Here is a 14,648-nt window from a genome sequence, read left to right as displayed (position 1 = left end):
ATTTTTTAAAAATTATTTAGATCGTTTTGTAAATTATGTGATATGTTATCATATCGTTACATACAACCATTTGATTTTTATTCTTATGTACTGAGCTTAATAACTTCAGTGTATAAGATTTTGAATCAATATTAATTTGTTTTAGACTAAATCTTTATTTGTATTAAATCCAAGCAGCTCTCTCTTTCACAGATGTTTTCACTCGGCATTGAAAGCCAAAATTCAGATCATATGATACTTACTCACGTATTTATTTTCTTTGTTCATTGTTTTCCATTCATATTTAATGATTTTCAACTTCTAGTAGAGCTTTTTAAATTTAAGATATTCAAATTACTATTATTTTTATTAGTTATAATTTCTTTGTTTCCTTAATGGACAGTGAATAGGTAATGGTTTTATTTTAAATTCGTTATACATTTCATAAAACACCGTGAAATTGCAACGATTTAAATAAATTATATATGATAGTAGAATTGGCGTTCGTAAAATATTGACAACGATATTTTACATTGAATATTATCATAGTATTTGTACATTTAAACTGTTCTATTTTTACATTTCTAATATGAAACAATAATAATATTTGTAATAGATTTCAATATTTTGAATTATACATTACAATAAAGAGTCGAATAAAGACAGTTGTGAACCACTGAAGATTGTGGTGGATGTAGAAGAAGCACATTGAAACACATTTGTCAGTGATCGTGAAAGCGATTGTTGGCCGGGTGGATTGTTGTGATGGTCTGTTTGATTAAACGTGAACAATGTCTAATTTTTTACGAAGTTTGGTTTTCGGAGTGTTTCTTAGCCTCGCGAACGCCAGCATGCCTCATCCATGGTATGAAACTTTACCCGCGGTGGCCTTAGATTATAAAGTTCATATTGATGCCGGAAAAGAAGATTGTTACTTTCAATATGTTAATGCTGGCGCTACTTTCTACGTAAATTTCCAGGTATACAGTTAATTTTCACACGGTTATTTCATAGAAAGTATTTTTTTTATTCACTTATTCAAATTGAGGATCAGTATAGTATAATATCAACGAATATTTTTCATACAAGATTAAATATGTATAATCTTATGATTTATCTGAATATATTTAACCATATGGTTCTATTTTTTAAGCGTAAATTCCTAGAGATTTTTAAATATTCGAAAAAAAGAGAAAATAAGAAAATTTTTAAGAATATTTATAAATGCAGGTGGTACGTGGTGGAGATAGAAAAGCTGGTTTCGCAGTACGAAATCCAGAAGGAGTAATAGTTCATCCTTATCAGTGGCTTCCTAACTCAGATTATCAAGATACTGTGAAAAATGCTGGCTATTATAGCATTTGTATAGATAATCAGTTTTCCAGATTTGCTTCAAAATTAGTTAATTTATATATTACAGTAATCAGGTAATAAATACATATATGTATATATATTTTAAAATATACAATGTTGCAAAGTATATCTTTTAATTATAGTCCATAATTTATATATTTATTTATTTGATACAGATACGATGAATGGGATAAATATTCAATGGAACTAGAAGAATTAAATCTTTCTGTGGAAAACTTTACAGTAAGTATTTATTATTTTCACTTCAAAGCGACAATTTGTTCATGATGTGTTTCTCTTTCCTAGTCTGCAATAATCAATGTGGAGAAAAACATTAATGAAATGCTCCAAACTCAACATTTGAGCAGAAGTAGAGAAGCTCGAGATTTAAATTTATTATTGGATAATAATTCTTATGTCCAAACATGGTCTATTGCCCAAATAATTGTCATAATGGTAACAACAACGATACAGGTATATTTTGTAAGAAAATTATTTGAAGTGAAACCATCTAGATATTCTAGAGCAGGTATATAAACATTATTGACATATTGTATCATTGTGATTGTGAGCGCGATTAACGAACAAATTTTGTGCGTTTATCGCGGGAAGGATAATAACGAATATACTGGATTGTTTATTTAGGATGTAATAGAAGACAGTCTATTTTGTTTAAGTTAAAGTTTGCTGTACTGTCAGGATACGATATTCTTCTTTTCTCAGAAAGAACTGGAAAGCCTGCTTTGTAAGACTGTACGTGTCATGTCCTATTTTTGCATAAACAAAACATTCCATTGATTATTATAAATTATTCAAATATTAATTTCATTTGTTTTTACTCTCAGGCTTTTAGCTAAAATATATGAAGTACAGTTATAGATTGATGAGATTATTAGGGAACATTTATAATAGTATTTATATTAAGACAATAAATAATAAGATACTTTTATTATAAACATGTTTTCAGTTTTGACTAATCTTTACATTTATTGTTATTTATGTGAGAACGATACGGATTAGATTATTGTAGAATATCGTAAAATCTGATTTATTAAAAATTGCATAAATTAATAATCGATAGTTGAATCATTATTCATTTAATGAGTCGCTGATTGTTGTTTTGCTCTTCGTTGTAATGCGTTTCCGCTTAGTGTAAGAAAACGATGTCTCTGTTTAAGGTTTTTTGCACGAACATGTTCTGAAGCTACTTCTTTCGTATAATTTCCAGGAAACCAGCCCTGTTCACCATTTAACAATTTTCCTCCTTGATACCACCCATCTGACATTTTCCTAAACACGTTTATAATATCACCTAAAAGCAACTTTTTGCGTTAATTGAAACGCAGGATCGGTCAAAGTAGATTAAGTAGTCTTTTCACAAAAAATATTATATACCTGGATGCAATGACAATTCGTCCGGTTGATTTGGAGAGTAATAATATAAAGCTACTACTTGAGGACAATCCCACACTTCGTAAAGAGTTTCTTCTGGCAATCCGCGTTTCGAGGATGAAACTGCTTCCAGCCATCTTTGTCTTTCTGTGTCGCTTTCACACGTTAATATATATTCGATCTGATGTCCAGAATAATTTTCTAAGAGCGTCAACAGCATCGCATTGCGTCCAGCAAATGGCGAGTCTTCAGGAACTGGTTCTAAAGCGATTAAACTTCTCTTACAAGTATCTATAACGGTGTACATTTCGTCGTGAGTACTGTGACATAGAGAAAAAAAACATACGTTATACGAAACAATAATTTTCTATTTTATAGCAGAGCAGGAGAATGCTATTATGACGAAAGCCCATACTTAGATTTCTGTTTTGCGACTAGAAGAAGATCCGTGAGCAATAATAAATAAAGTGGCGTCTTGTTAAATCTTTTTCCAAACGTGAGTTTATATTCCGCATCGGCTTTTGTCGATAGTTGTACGGTTGGTCCACTTTTAACCAAATGTTTCCCTTTTAATACAATTGGTTTAATTTTTGCGGAATATTCCAATTTTCTGTTAAAATAAAATTTCTTGTTTAATATATATACACATATATGGAAATAAATAGGGAAGATTGCGATACAACTTTCTTGGGCTATATTAAGTCGTAAACATTACCGTATTAAATTTTCCATTTCGATTTCTTTCGCTGCGGTACTGGCGCCTTCGTTACATTCAGCAACGACGTAACTTAAACTCGACAAAACTTTTTCCCAATGTGATCTATCTTCACATTCTACTGGCAGTTTAGAGAGAACCGCATCGGCCAATAAAGGAAGCCTGGATTCACATACTTTTTAATAATTTACATGCTTTTGTCGCGTTCATTCGTTATTCGACATGTGTGAAATTTTAACATTTAAACAGAATTTATTTTACCTCGTTATTCGCTGCATTGGTAACATTAAAAATGAGTGCAACGACAAACTTTGACAAGTCGAACGAGCTTCTATTTGCGATATGGTTTCTATAAATTTTGAACCTTTTCGTGTTCTGGAAAAATTAATTCACCGATATAACTTTATCACCATCCGAAGGAATTATTTTCTACTTACCTTAAATCTTTAAGAGTCGTATCTATGCTAACTTGATTAGAACAATACGCTACGTAAATATCTAAACATTTGTCGGTATATTTAAGCAACACGTCTGGCAAACCGTGCAACATGGGATCGTATCTCCATACAGCTTCTAGTTCAGCTAAAAACTGTTCCGATGCTTGCAATACGCTAGGAATACCGCCGAACAGTTTATCTTTCTCGAACGGAGTTAAAATTTCATCGAGTGAGGGTTCGTTGAGAAATTCGTTTTTTAGGACACGTAGAGAATTCAAATAGGACGCTTCTGAAGTAAGAATCTCGAATTTCGCTTCTTGAACCTTCTTCTCCTCCGTACTTAGTCGTTCTAGTAAAGAGTAAAACGTGATCTTGGATAGACTTTGGATAAAATATGAAAATTCAAAACAGCAACAATGTAACGTGTCGCTTACGTAAAAGACCATTATTTATGACTTGTGGTGTTTGACACCACAACGTTCTATGTCCCGGTTTTGCCAAATCCGTAGTAGATCGCGACGGGATCATACCCTCGACCTGATAATCGATAATAGATAGATAATTAGACTGTATCGGAAGCATTTGAATATTCCGAATGGTCTGTAATATAATACATTACCTCCTCGTAATCGTCTGAGCTGAAATCGGACGCGATCCTAGCAGCAGCTGCTGCATAAAATTGATAGAGTGGTTCTTGATCGACGAGTACGCTGTAGTGGTCTAGAGGAATTACGTGAGAAATTAGGAAGATCAAGAAAGAAGGGAGAGAGATATATATATATAAGTTTCAAACACTGACTTACCCATCTCGTCATTGGTATTGCTATACATTGGTTCCTCGCTTGAATTTTTGGACGTTGAGAGATCGTTATCGCCATTCGCGGAATCGATGTAACCATTTAAGTAAAAGGTTGAAAAAGGTCCGGTAACGGTTCTTTTAAAATGTCTGGCAAAACTAAAATATCTTCCACCGTCTAAATTCGAATGATCGTTGGAGAATTCCTTACTTTCGTCGCAAGAATGACCGTCGTCAACCGTGGTTCTCTTTCGCATGCGGCCCAGACTTCCTTTGGTAATACTCCATGTCCTTCGAAGCATCTTTATTCTTTTACCAAGAGTTCGAGTCAGACTAACTTCGCGCGGTGGTGGAGGATTCGGTCTTGTGGGTGCTTCCAAATACGCGATCACTAATCGATCGGAATCTATCGGAATCTTTTGTTCTGTTTCGGTACTTTCGTATTCTCGTTCCCTTGTCGTCTCGTCGGTTGTCGTCTCCGCTTCCGAATCTGTGCAGAAGTCGTCCGGCTGGAAGGAATGGAGACTCTCGTACGTGCTGTCATCGGATGTATCGTCTGTAAAACGTTAATGACTAAGTCGATGAAAAACGAGACGCGCTCGCGCTATGTTCCAATCTCTATCTGCCAAACTAGTAGGAAAGTGGTTTTTTGTTTTAATACGATTTCAAGGTAAATCATAGAATTTATTAGATCTCTTTTCTAAGATTGATTTTGAGATACATAGAAGATCTTTTCTTCCCGTAAGACAGACGGACAAACAATCGATAGAAATTCGTTGTTTAACAGTATATGAAAATTTTAATCAGCGCAACTTCCTAAAATCTTGCAAGGACCTTCGTGAACGTAGCACGATGTTTCCTGCGTGTCCACGTCTTCGTCTAGGTCGATGACCCTCATTTGAACAAGACCCTGTGTTCTCTGTGGATCTTGTTGCGTCGTTCGGTCCTCGCTCTCTTCTTTCTTCCATTCTTCGATATTCTGCGTACAGCCAACGAGCAACACCGATCCGTTGCCAAGGCTGACAGCCACTTAAAATCATCGTTCACGGTCAAGCGTTACTATGTCGTTTTCTTACCGCACACACGTGTACAAATACATATGTATATGGTGTGACGTGATGTGGTGCGATGTGGTATAACGTGGGTGTATGTGTGTGTGTGTGTGTGGTGCTCGACATTTGTCCAAGTTTCAAACGTTAACAGGAAGATCGAGAAATCGAGAAATCAAAGAGGAGAAGGGGACAGGTAGAAGCCATGGTGCATCGGATGAATAAAGTGAAATTATTTCGATCGTGAGTCGCGTGTAATTTCTTTTTACTTTCATTTCTAAACACAGATCGTCTTGTCGGATCTCGTTGAATAACTCTCGCGATCGGATACTTTAAAACGTATTGTTTGTTCAGTAGAATAATTAAAATCTACATTATATATATGTATATTTCCGAACGAACGAACAAAAGCGACGAAAAGAGATTTTTTTATTTCTAGTATCTGAATGGCGAGAAAATAAGTTGAGATCAGTCAGACAAAAGGAGTACGTTGTAAACGGTTTCGTCCTGTTTATGTCTTGGACAAACCTCGATTTTTGTAAAGTCTTTATCATGTCGTGTATAAAATAAAGTATCGTACGAAATAACCGACGTAATTTACCTTGTGTATTCGGTCGTTGGAAAGTTTTCAAGGTCTGTTTCATTTCCACGACATGTCGACTCGTTGCGGACGAGTCTCGCTTACGAATACCGATGGACGAATATCAAATTCGTGTCGGAATTAAGTAAAAGACTACGCAGGTAGCGATGATCAAGAAAGAATCGTATCGTTGTGCAATCGACGAACGAAAAATCGCGCGAAAGTATAATAGAGAGTTCCGACACGATACGATATGAAGTAGCGCGACGCTACACGACGCGACGCAAACAGCGCAGCGTCTCGGCCGTGACTGACACTGAGAGAGCGCAATACGCGCTTTCACCTCCCTCATCTGTGTGCTCGAGTCCGGTTTCCAGGCTGAATTCCTCGATAAAATATTTTCACGCGCATCGAATCATCGCCTACGTTCTGTCTATTTACTATCGTCCATCCCACTGTTGCTAATTCTTACAAGATATCGATGAATCGCCTTAGGTATGGGCAATATGCCCGTGAAAGCGATCGGAAGGATTGATGCGGTCTCTCCTCCTTCTCAATTTCTCTTTTAATTCAGGAATAACAACTGTGTCAAACATTTCGTACAAAAAAAATTTCAATGGGCAAGTCTCGTTCAGATAGAAAATTTATGATCGGTCGATTACGTGCAACCGTTTGTAGATTGTCAGCGATGTTCGTTCATCGCGAGACATGTGAGATACGACAAGTAAGTATGTATTTAGGTAACTTTTACTTGGAGCAACCGACTATTGTTCCAGCGATATAACAGCACAATGCACTCCACAAGCTGTCCCATAGCCGTTGATTCCAGAAGTCTATTTCTTTCTTTTACTTTGTACGTTTTTCGCTCTTTTACTTCGAGATTCTCAATCTCGAACCAACGAGATTATGTACGAAGGCAAAGGAAGTCACAATCGATGGAAAATTTTCACTCCGTTCATTGCTGTATGTTTCGATTTTGAACATTATCTTGACATATGATTCGTCTAATTTAAGAATGCAAATAGCGCTGAATCAATTATATGGTCAGCTTACTCTTGTTACTGTATATACCTACGTATACTATTCACGTGTCGCGTGAACCAGCGGAAATTTGTAGCAAATGTTTCATTTTACGCTGTCTAATACTTTTGAAAAAGAAAAACGACGTGTATATTGATCGCATCGAGCATTGAAGCCTCGTCGATGTTTCAACTCTTTGTGCTATACTCTTAAATGGGAACAAGATATTTTTTGAAAATCAGTTTCATTGAAAATCTCAGAAACGTTCATCGTCTGTGAGATACGACAATTTATTCACGACATCGCGTTTGTACATAAAATGCCTAAAATCGATCACTTGTTAAACAATTATAGAAACAACTATATACCTGACATTACCGATACACATATGACGTAATTTCATCTTAGAATATTTTTATAATATTTTTGCAATAACTTACCACGAAGCGTAGACTCGCATGGCTTCGACGACGAATTGAAGTCTTTCTTTGATATTCTGGATCGTTGTTTTCTCATCATCCGGGACCATCTCTGACCCGACCTTTTTCTACTCGAAACGACTTGCGTCTCTATCCTTTTTTCATCAAGAGAAAAACTACTTTCTAGAGAAATGATAAGGAAGTATTTTATCGTATCCGATCTTACTTACGACGTGTAGTATTTGTTTGCAAATTGAGATAGCCCGATCATTGTCGAATCCTCTAAATCCTCCCACTCGGATTCTTTGCCGCACATCCAACTCGATCCCAAGATCGAACCTATCGTAGAGCCGGTATAAAGGCTATTGACTCGCTCTTCGCTCGGTAAACCGACGTCATCATATACATCTTGGTCGTTATTTGATACATCGATATTTTCGTCTACGCTAGAATATTCGTTAGTGACGAATAGTTCGCTGCTTTCTTGCTTCGCTTCGTTATCGCAAATTTCGATCTCGTTGTCCTTAAAATCGTTTACTGCGCAACTCGGACCCATAACGTCGTCGTAAATATCATCGGAATCTTGGAAAGCAGTCGAAGATTCGCTGATACGATTCTCAGTAACGTGTAATGCATCAGGCGTGCCCACATCGTCGTAATCGTCCTCCTAATTAATGCATTAATTAATGCATAATTAATGCATCGTAACGCAACACGAAAGAACCCGATAATTCGCTATAAACCGCCAAGCGATTATATTTCTTAAGATAAACAAAAATGCAATATGAAAAAGCTGAAATGACGTCGCGTTCTGATGCGACCAATATTTATGTATCAAATAACTGGCGAACAAAGAATTAGAGAAACACGTCGATTCGCTGAACATTAATACATCGTACACACACATTGGATTATCACCTGGTTGTTAAGATTCAGAGGTCCAACGTCGTCGTATACTTCACCTACGGCGTCTTCGATGTTTTCGGTATTTTCATTGGGGATCGTCCGCGTATTCTCCAGAAGGAAATTCTTAGTCCGATTGCTCCAGAGAAAACTGGAATTGGCAGGTAATTCGGTACACGGCTCATACGCTAGTTCGTACGTTGTGTCACTCCCCTCGCGTATATTTGCCCGATATTCGTCCGTTTTCACCTGCTGGCTTAACTCCAATAGTTTTGCCGAACGCGTTTGCAACTCGGATAATAATTGGCGTTTTAGGGTTTCAACATTGAACCCGTCGTTTCTTCCTAAAATTAGAAAATATTATGATTAAACGAGACGAAGAAAATGGATATTTAAATGAGAAAAGTAATCCCAAAAGAGAAAACGTACGTTTGGCTTTCTCATTTGATTTATCAACGACCGACGACGTTGCATCGAAAGAAGTCGACTCTGCGACGATCGACGACGACGATTGGCCGCTTCGTTTTTCGGCCATTGAATTTTCGTAGTTCGTTGCAACGAGAAGAGGTAAGGTGGCGCACTTTTGCTCGTGTGTAATTACCACTTGCCCCAAACTAAATCTGATCGTGTTTTCGTTCGAAACCAGATTCGGATTCGTGGCGGACGCGATATGAACAAAATTCGTCGGCGAAGAAATTTTTAGATATTTCAATTCCTCCCGAGAAAGACTTTTCGATCTGTATCTGCCGTTGGAATTTATCCCTATCTTTGTATCTACCGATGATGAAATTTTCAGAGAGTTCAACGATCGACTCGGAATACCTTTTTCCTTCTGCTTTCTCTTCCCTTTTTGTCCCTTTACCAGATATTCCGGTACGAAATGCAACACATTTTTCGCAAAATGTTTCTTCTTTTTCCCGCAGTTTGGAAATTCGTTGCTAAAGAGCAAACTTTTCGCTAACTTTCCATCCGAAAACGTTCCCACTAAAGACTGTCCGTCTAAGGATAGTCTCATGTCCGAATAACTCTTGCTAGCTAAATCATTGGTAGATTTAGATTTGACAAATACATTTTTCGTGCACGAAGTATCTTCCTCGTTCTCGAGACTCTCTTCGTCATCGTTCGCTTCTGCCTGAAAGTTGCAACACGCGTCCGTACCGATCACCGATTCTATTTTCTCATAATCGTCCGATGGAGATTCATTTTTGTCGTTCGTGGAACTCGCTGCTACATCGTTCGCGATATAACAACAATAACTGGAATTACGTGCAATTTCTCCGGCATAGGTTTCCTCGAAAATATCAGTCTCCGACGCGCTATCTCTTATCAAAGTATCCTCGATATCGCTGTTATTGGTCCAATTGCGTTGCAAACAGGCGATATCTTTTTTTAGATTAGGTTCGATCGCGGTGACTTTCAACCGCGTTTCTTGCGAGTCTGGCTTCGACGACGAAGACGACGACGACGACGACGACAACGGCGATGCAACCACAAGGTATTTTGCATGTTGCTTCGATGAAGGACACGTCGCGTCGACCTGAACGAAACGTTTCACGCGATTCATTAGTTTGCGTATATACAGGGTGGTTGGTAACTGGTGATTCTACGCGAAAAGAGAAGTCGAAAATATAGAATAAAAATTTTTCGTTCGAGGCTTTGTTTTCGAGAAAATCGACTTTGAATTTTCGATCGGTACGCGTGCACTTTATCACGTCTCGTTATAACGGATCTCACTGTAGATCGTTGTCTCGATGGAAAAAATAAAAAAAAAAAAATAAAAGAAAAGAATTTTTATTCTATATTTTCGACTTCTTTTTTCGCGTAGAATCACCCCCTTTCCGCTTGTACCATCAGTTACCAACCACCCTGTATACCTACCTACTTATACTATAGTTAGGACATTTATAACGGTTTTGCGGATACGGTTTCAAGGAATACGATAAAAATCGCAATCCTAACTGTTTCAAAATAGTAACCGCCCCGTCGCTCTGCGAGTTGCAATTTATAGAGGAATTGGAACCAGAGGAACTAGTTGATTTGACCGGAAGAACTTGATTTCCGACAAAGGCATGTAAACGGGCGAAAAAAAAAAAGATCTCGTCGGTCGGTAATTAACGGATGTAAGTATGAGGAACAAGGCGATAGTACGAGTGCGATAAGATAACGAAGTGATTTCGAATCTGTTACCAAATCAGTCGGTCAGTAGAATTCAAACCGAATGGCGAATAACGATCGTTGGAAGCTAACAAGCTTCCAAGCCACTCCTTTATTAGCATCGTTTTAACTTTCGCGAACTCGCATCGCGACGGGATTCCAACTACCCCGTTCGTTGTGTTTTTCCAACGATTGTGAAATGACAAACGTGAAATAGCGCTGACAGTTGCGAAATTGCAATTTTATCGAGCTGAAAGAAATCGTCTGGAAGTTGAACACCTATTAAAGAACAATTAACGCGAACCTTGAAGCTGGATCTCTTGGCAATCATCTCAGTATGAATTTTCCCCTGCTTCATCGACTCGTTCGTTGCTTTGGTCGTAGCGTTGCTATCATCGTTGATAGGTAACAATTGCAAAGGTAACGTCGCTCTCTTCAGAGCCAGACTATCGAGAGTCGCGTAAAGAATTTTCTCCGAAGTTGGAGATGGTTTCCGGTCTCCGTGGAGAAAACTCCTATTCGCAACTGGTACAATACTCATCTTTTCTCTTACTTCAACGTCAGCCAGTGGTATCATATGTTAATTAGTCATTACCGGTTCACCCAAAGAATCGTCATTTTGTCATGTTACTATTGTGAATACCTTTTATTTCCAAAGTTGATTTCTCGATAACGATCACGCGAAAATCATAGTCCAACTGCATAATATCGTGTCGCATAATGAAGAAAGTCTATGGATGCGCTGTTTCGACGATCCAGCGATAACGAAAGGAACACGATCTGTTATCAGATACCGGCAAATACCCGTGTATGTTATTAAGAATTCGATTGAATTTATCTACCTTTTTTTTCGATGCTATACAACGTGACACAGTAGTCGCCGCATACGTGACAGCAACAACTTTTTCTCCACTGTCAGCACAAATTTTTAACATAATACGATCGATATCATACGATAGCTGGTCAAACAACATTGATATCCTTGATACGTAATGCTTGTTAGAGAGCAATCGCGATTAAACGAGAACGCGGTCTGGCCATATCTTTGTCGACTGTGTCGCATCGAATGCCGTAGAGATCACGATTCTCAGAATGAACAACTAAGCCTGTCTGCTGTTCCTTCGTAACGTGTAACATTCAAAAAGACATATTGCACGTTTTGTCGATCGTTCGTTATTCGATGCCCGTTTTCTCGAGCGATACGAAATACATATCACCGTTTATTAAATAAACGATAAACGCAATCGCAACAATCAAAATATTTTTATTCTCGTTGAATTTCCTTGTTCACGGTGTGTACTTTGTCCGCTTGCCGAGATACTTGAGATATTTCACACCAAACTTCCTGACTTCCCATGCTACTGTTACTCTTTGATTCTCTTCCCGTATTGGTTAATAAACAGTAAACAATCACAAAATTTATTCGACACTCGATGTAAAGAACTTGTATCGTTAACAAGGCCACGGATACATTTGCCGCTTACAAGTATATTTATACCGACGATACCGTTCATTGGATAAATCGCAAACACGATGACAGACGTGTCTGTCGAGCACTAGTGTTAGCTGGCCGCGTACTCTTCCGAGAGAGAGTAACACTGTCCCGATCGAACTGATCGGCGATCGAGTGACAAATCACGCATACTCGGTGAATTTTGAAACCACTTTGCTCTGACTGCGCGCGGCCGCGATCCCGCGTACACGAAATCGGTCGTCTCCGTCGGTTTTCGTTGCTACTCGTCAACCATTCCCGTATTCTTCAAATGATTCACCCTCCCTGTTCTCGTAGCTTCATGAGTGCTATTTCTGTACTTTCGTCCTATGGCATGTAGCAAATTTTATTCTGCGGTTCTAAATACCAACGAAATTATCCTCCTTGTCTTCCTTTCTTTATTGCGTTTATCATCTAATCTTTTTTCGATATTTACACAATCAAATTGCTTCTATCCGATGCGCATCTATAAAACATCTAATTCCATATTGTCATGTATAATTTCATCATCGTACAACATACGTGCTAAGAAATAGAATTCTCCGTGTAATCTGTGCGATACGTTCGAGAGATTGAAACTCATTTCGTTCAGTTTCGAAATTCTGAAATTCAGCCTGAGCTTCGATGTACACATTGTCTTCGAACACGGCCCTGAGGAGCAGAGATTCTCGTGCACAGCAAAGTTAGGGAAAGGTAAAACGATGTATCAGGTAGTCAAGAATTTCTACATTCTTGCGTAGCTGAGTATTGGGTGATGATGTGGCAGGTTGGCCCCATTCTTTCCAGGCGGTTTTCGTTGACTTGGTCTCCCATCGCTGGACCGGACCAAATCATGCGTATCATGACATTGTTTCTCAAAAGTAGATCAGCGAGCAACCATCCTAATTTATATATAAATTCGTTTTTAATTATTATAGACATAATTCGAAAATTTAGAGCTAAAGGTGCACTAAAATATCACACCTTCGGTAGTATCGATAAAAATTTACGAAGCCAACAATTTGTAAACTATTGGTAGTAAATTATATATGAAATATATAAATCGGCTTAAAAACATCGACATGGATTGATTATTATTCGTAGATGTATGTACGTACTAAGTTTTTTTAAATCTTACATGTACCTCTTTTTGTCATTGCCAGTTATGTAGCATAGTTGGTAAAAAGGTGGGGACTCCAGAAGCAATATTTAATCCATGCATAGGTAGATCCATTGGTCACTGGCAGTACTTAACCGAAAGCTACCATTAACTGCTAAAAAGGATGTCTCTTGATCAGGTAATTACGATTTTATCGATTCAATACTTTTCGGCGCGTTCGGTTTCATTTATGTGACTATATTCGGTAAATAAATCACTATGTATTGATACAAGATCGGATTGTATAATTGTAAAAAGCAGAAAGAAAAATTTGTTATAATAACTGTTGTTGTCATTTGTGATAAATAGTTAATGCTTAAGATTGCTCAGTAGGAAGAAAACGAGGAACTATGATTTACGTAAATAATATATTACCAATTTCACTCATTTACAAAAAATTTATTTTCTAACGATATTTTCCTACTAGATAACGTAATGATTCAAAGGTGAAATTTTGTGCAACGTCATAATTTGTCTTCCATTATTCAGTAATGTCTTGTGCTATAAAAGTAAATACGAAATTTAAATATTAAGGAAAATATAGTTACGAGCATCTGCAATAACTAATATGACTAGATAGTACATGGTTGTATATGTGATTTTGTAGAAATTCGAGCAAGCAACAGAAGCTGTAAAAGCTCTTACCAAACGTCCTACTGACGAAGAATTTTTAGAATTGTACGCGTTGTTTAAACAAGCAACAGTGGGAAATATAAATACCAGTGAGTTATTACATACATGTTTAATACATATTATATAAGAAGTATATGGATTATGCTTGTCTTACTTCGTATAAAATTTTATGCAATTATTTTATTTATATCATTCCATTATTCTGTATAGCGAGACCTGGTATGCTGGATTTAAAGGGAAAAGCAAAATGGGACGCATGGAAATCGAAGGAAGGTATGTCGCAGAACGATGCGAAAGAAGGGTACATTAAATTCGTGGACAAATTGCTGGAGAAGTATAAATAAAGTGTTTAATTATTTTGTTATCCAAATACGACGCTGTATTATATCGGTGTATGACTTTATATGATTTATATTTCGAAATAATATTTTGAAATAAAATTGTTATTTTGGGTTATCTCTAAATTGTTCTTCTCCCATCTTTTAAATTTTAACTATTAAATTAGGTCCGTCGTCAATTACGTATTTTTAAAATATGACGCTTATGGGTTTCATATTTATAAATTCCCGCGCTTGAAAATGCGGTCCA

The 14,648-nt window shown here is 37.2% G+C and overlaps 3 protein-coding genes across 7 annotated transcripts; 2 read left to right on the top strand and 1 right to left on the bottom strand.

Moving 5' to 3' along the window:
* The first annotated feature begins 626 nt into the window (after positions 1 to 626).
* Positions 627 to 2,288, top strand: LOC126863900 (transmembrane emp24 domain-containing protein 5-like). The gene is made up of 4 exons (XM_050614609.1): positions 627 to 959; positions 1,210 to 1,406; positions 1,509 to 1,575; positions 1,639 to 2,288. The coding sequence occupies exons 1-4, from the start codon at positions 771 to 773 to the stop codon at positions 1,867 to 1,869; spliced, it is 684 nt and encodes a 227-aa protein (XP_050470566.1). The 5' UTR covers positions 627 to 770; the 3' UTR covers positions 1,870 to 2,288.
* LOC126863838 (uncharacterized) lies at positions 2,247 to 12,673 on the bottom strand. Of its 4 annotated transcripts, none has more exons than XM_050614439.1 (14): positions 11,102 to 12,673; positions 9,073 to 10,180; positions 8,659 to 8,987; positions 7,971 to 8,407; positions 7,762 to 7,916; positions 4,680 to 5,228; positions 4,496 to 4,596; positions 4,311 to 4,413; positions 3,877 to 4,225; positions 3,701 to 3,814; positions 3,440 to 3,601; positions 3,140 to 3,334; positions 2,728 to 3,044; positions 2,247 to 2,644 (listed from the first exon to the last, which is right to left on the bottom strand). In XM_050614439.1, exons 1-14 carry the CDS (start codon positions 11,372 to 11,374, stop codon positions 2,430 to 2,432), a joined length of 4,407 nt encoding a protein of 1,468 aa, XP_050470396.1. In that variant the 5' UTR covers positions 11,375 to 12,673; the 3' UTR covers positions 2,247 to 2,429. The 4 variants fall into 4 exon arrangements, with proteins under 4 accessions (XP_050470396.1, XP_050470397.1, XP_050470398.1 ...); XM_050614440.1 differs by having other exon boundaries at positions 7,762 to 7,895; XM_050614441.1 differs by having other exon boundaries at positions 2,365 to 2,622.
* LOC126863911 (acyl-CoA-binding protein homolog) lies at positions 10,035 to 14,516 on the top strand. Of its 2 annotated transcripts, none has more exons than XM_050614637.1 (4): positions 10,035 to 10,138; positions 13,432 to 13,566; positions 14,035 to 14,149; positions 14,271 to 14,516. In XM_050614637.1, the coding sequence occupies exons 2-4, from the start codon at positions 13,552 to 13,554 to the stop codon at positions 14,402 to 14,404; spliced, it is 264 nt and encodes an 87-aa protein (XP_050470594.1). In that variant the 5' UTR covers positions 10,035 to 10,138; positions 13,432 to 13,551; the 3' UTR covers positions 14,405 to 14,516. The 2 variants fall into 2 exon arrangements, with proteins under 2 accessions (XP_050470594.1, XP_050470592.1); XM_050614635.1 differs by lacking the exon at positions 10,035 to 10,138 and adding an exon at positions 12,836 to 12,982.
* Positions 14,517 to 14,648: the final 132 nt, after the last annotated feature.

Source organism: Bombus huntii, chromosome 3 (genome assembly GCF_024542735.1).
Source record: "Bombus huntii isolate Logan2020A chromosome 3, iyBomHunt1.1, whole genome shotgun sequence".
In the NCBI taxonomy this organism is placed as follows: domain Eukaryota; kingdom Metazoa; phylum Arthropoda; class Insecta; order Hymenoptera; family Apidae; genus Bombus; species Bombus huntii.
The sequence above is the reverse complement of the archived record's forward strand: the minus strand, read 5'-3'. Positions and strand labels throughout refer to the sequence as shown.

Bases quoted from the DNA above. Each gene is read 5' to 3' on its own strand.
- LOC126863900 (XM_050614609.1), top strand. From the start codon at position 771: ATGTCTAATTTTTTACGAAGTTTGGTTTTCGGAGTGTTTCTTAGCCTC. The intron at 1,407-1,508 runs GTAATAAATACA...TATTTGATACAG, and splicing joins TTATATATTACAGTAATCAG to ATACGATGAATGGGATAAAT. The intron at 1,576-1,638 runs GTAAGTATTTAT...TCTCTTTCCTAG, and splicing joins TTTCTGTGGAAAACTTTACA to TCTGCAATAATCAATGTGGA.
- LOC126863838 (XM_050614439.1), bottom strand. From the start codon at position 11,374: ATGATACCACTGGCTGACGTTGAAGTAAGAGAAAAGATGAGTATTGTA. The intron at 4,226-4,310 runs GTAAGCGACACG...ACTCTTTACTAG, and splicing joins CATAAATAATGGTCTTTTAC to AACGACTAAGTACGGAGGAG. The intron at 3,815-3,876 runs GTAAGTAGAAAA...TAATTTTTCCAG, and splicing joins ACGACTCTTAAAGATTTAAG to AACACGAAAAGGTTCAAAAT.
- LOC126863911 (XM_050614637.1), top strand. The intron at 14,150-14,270 runs GTGAGTTATTAC...TATTCTGTATAG, and splicing joins AGTGGGAAATATAAATACCA to CGAGACCTGGTATGCTGGAT.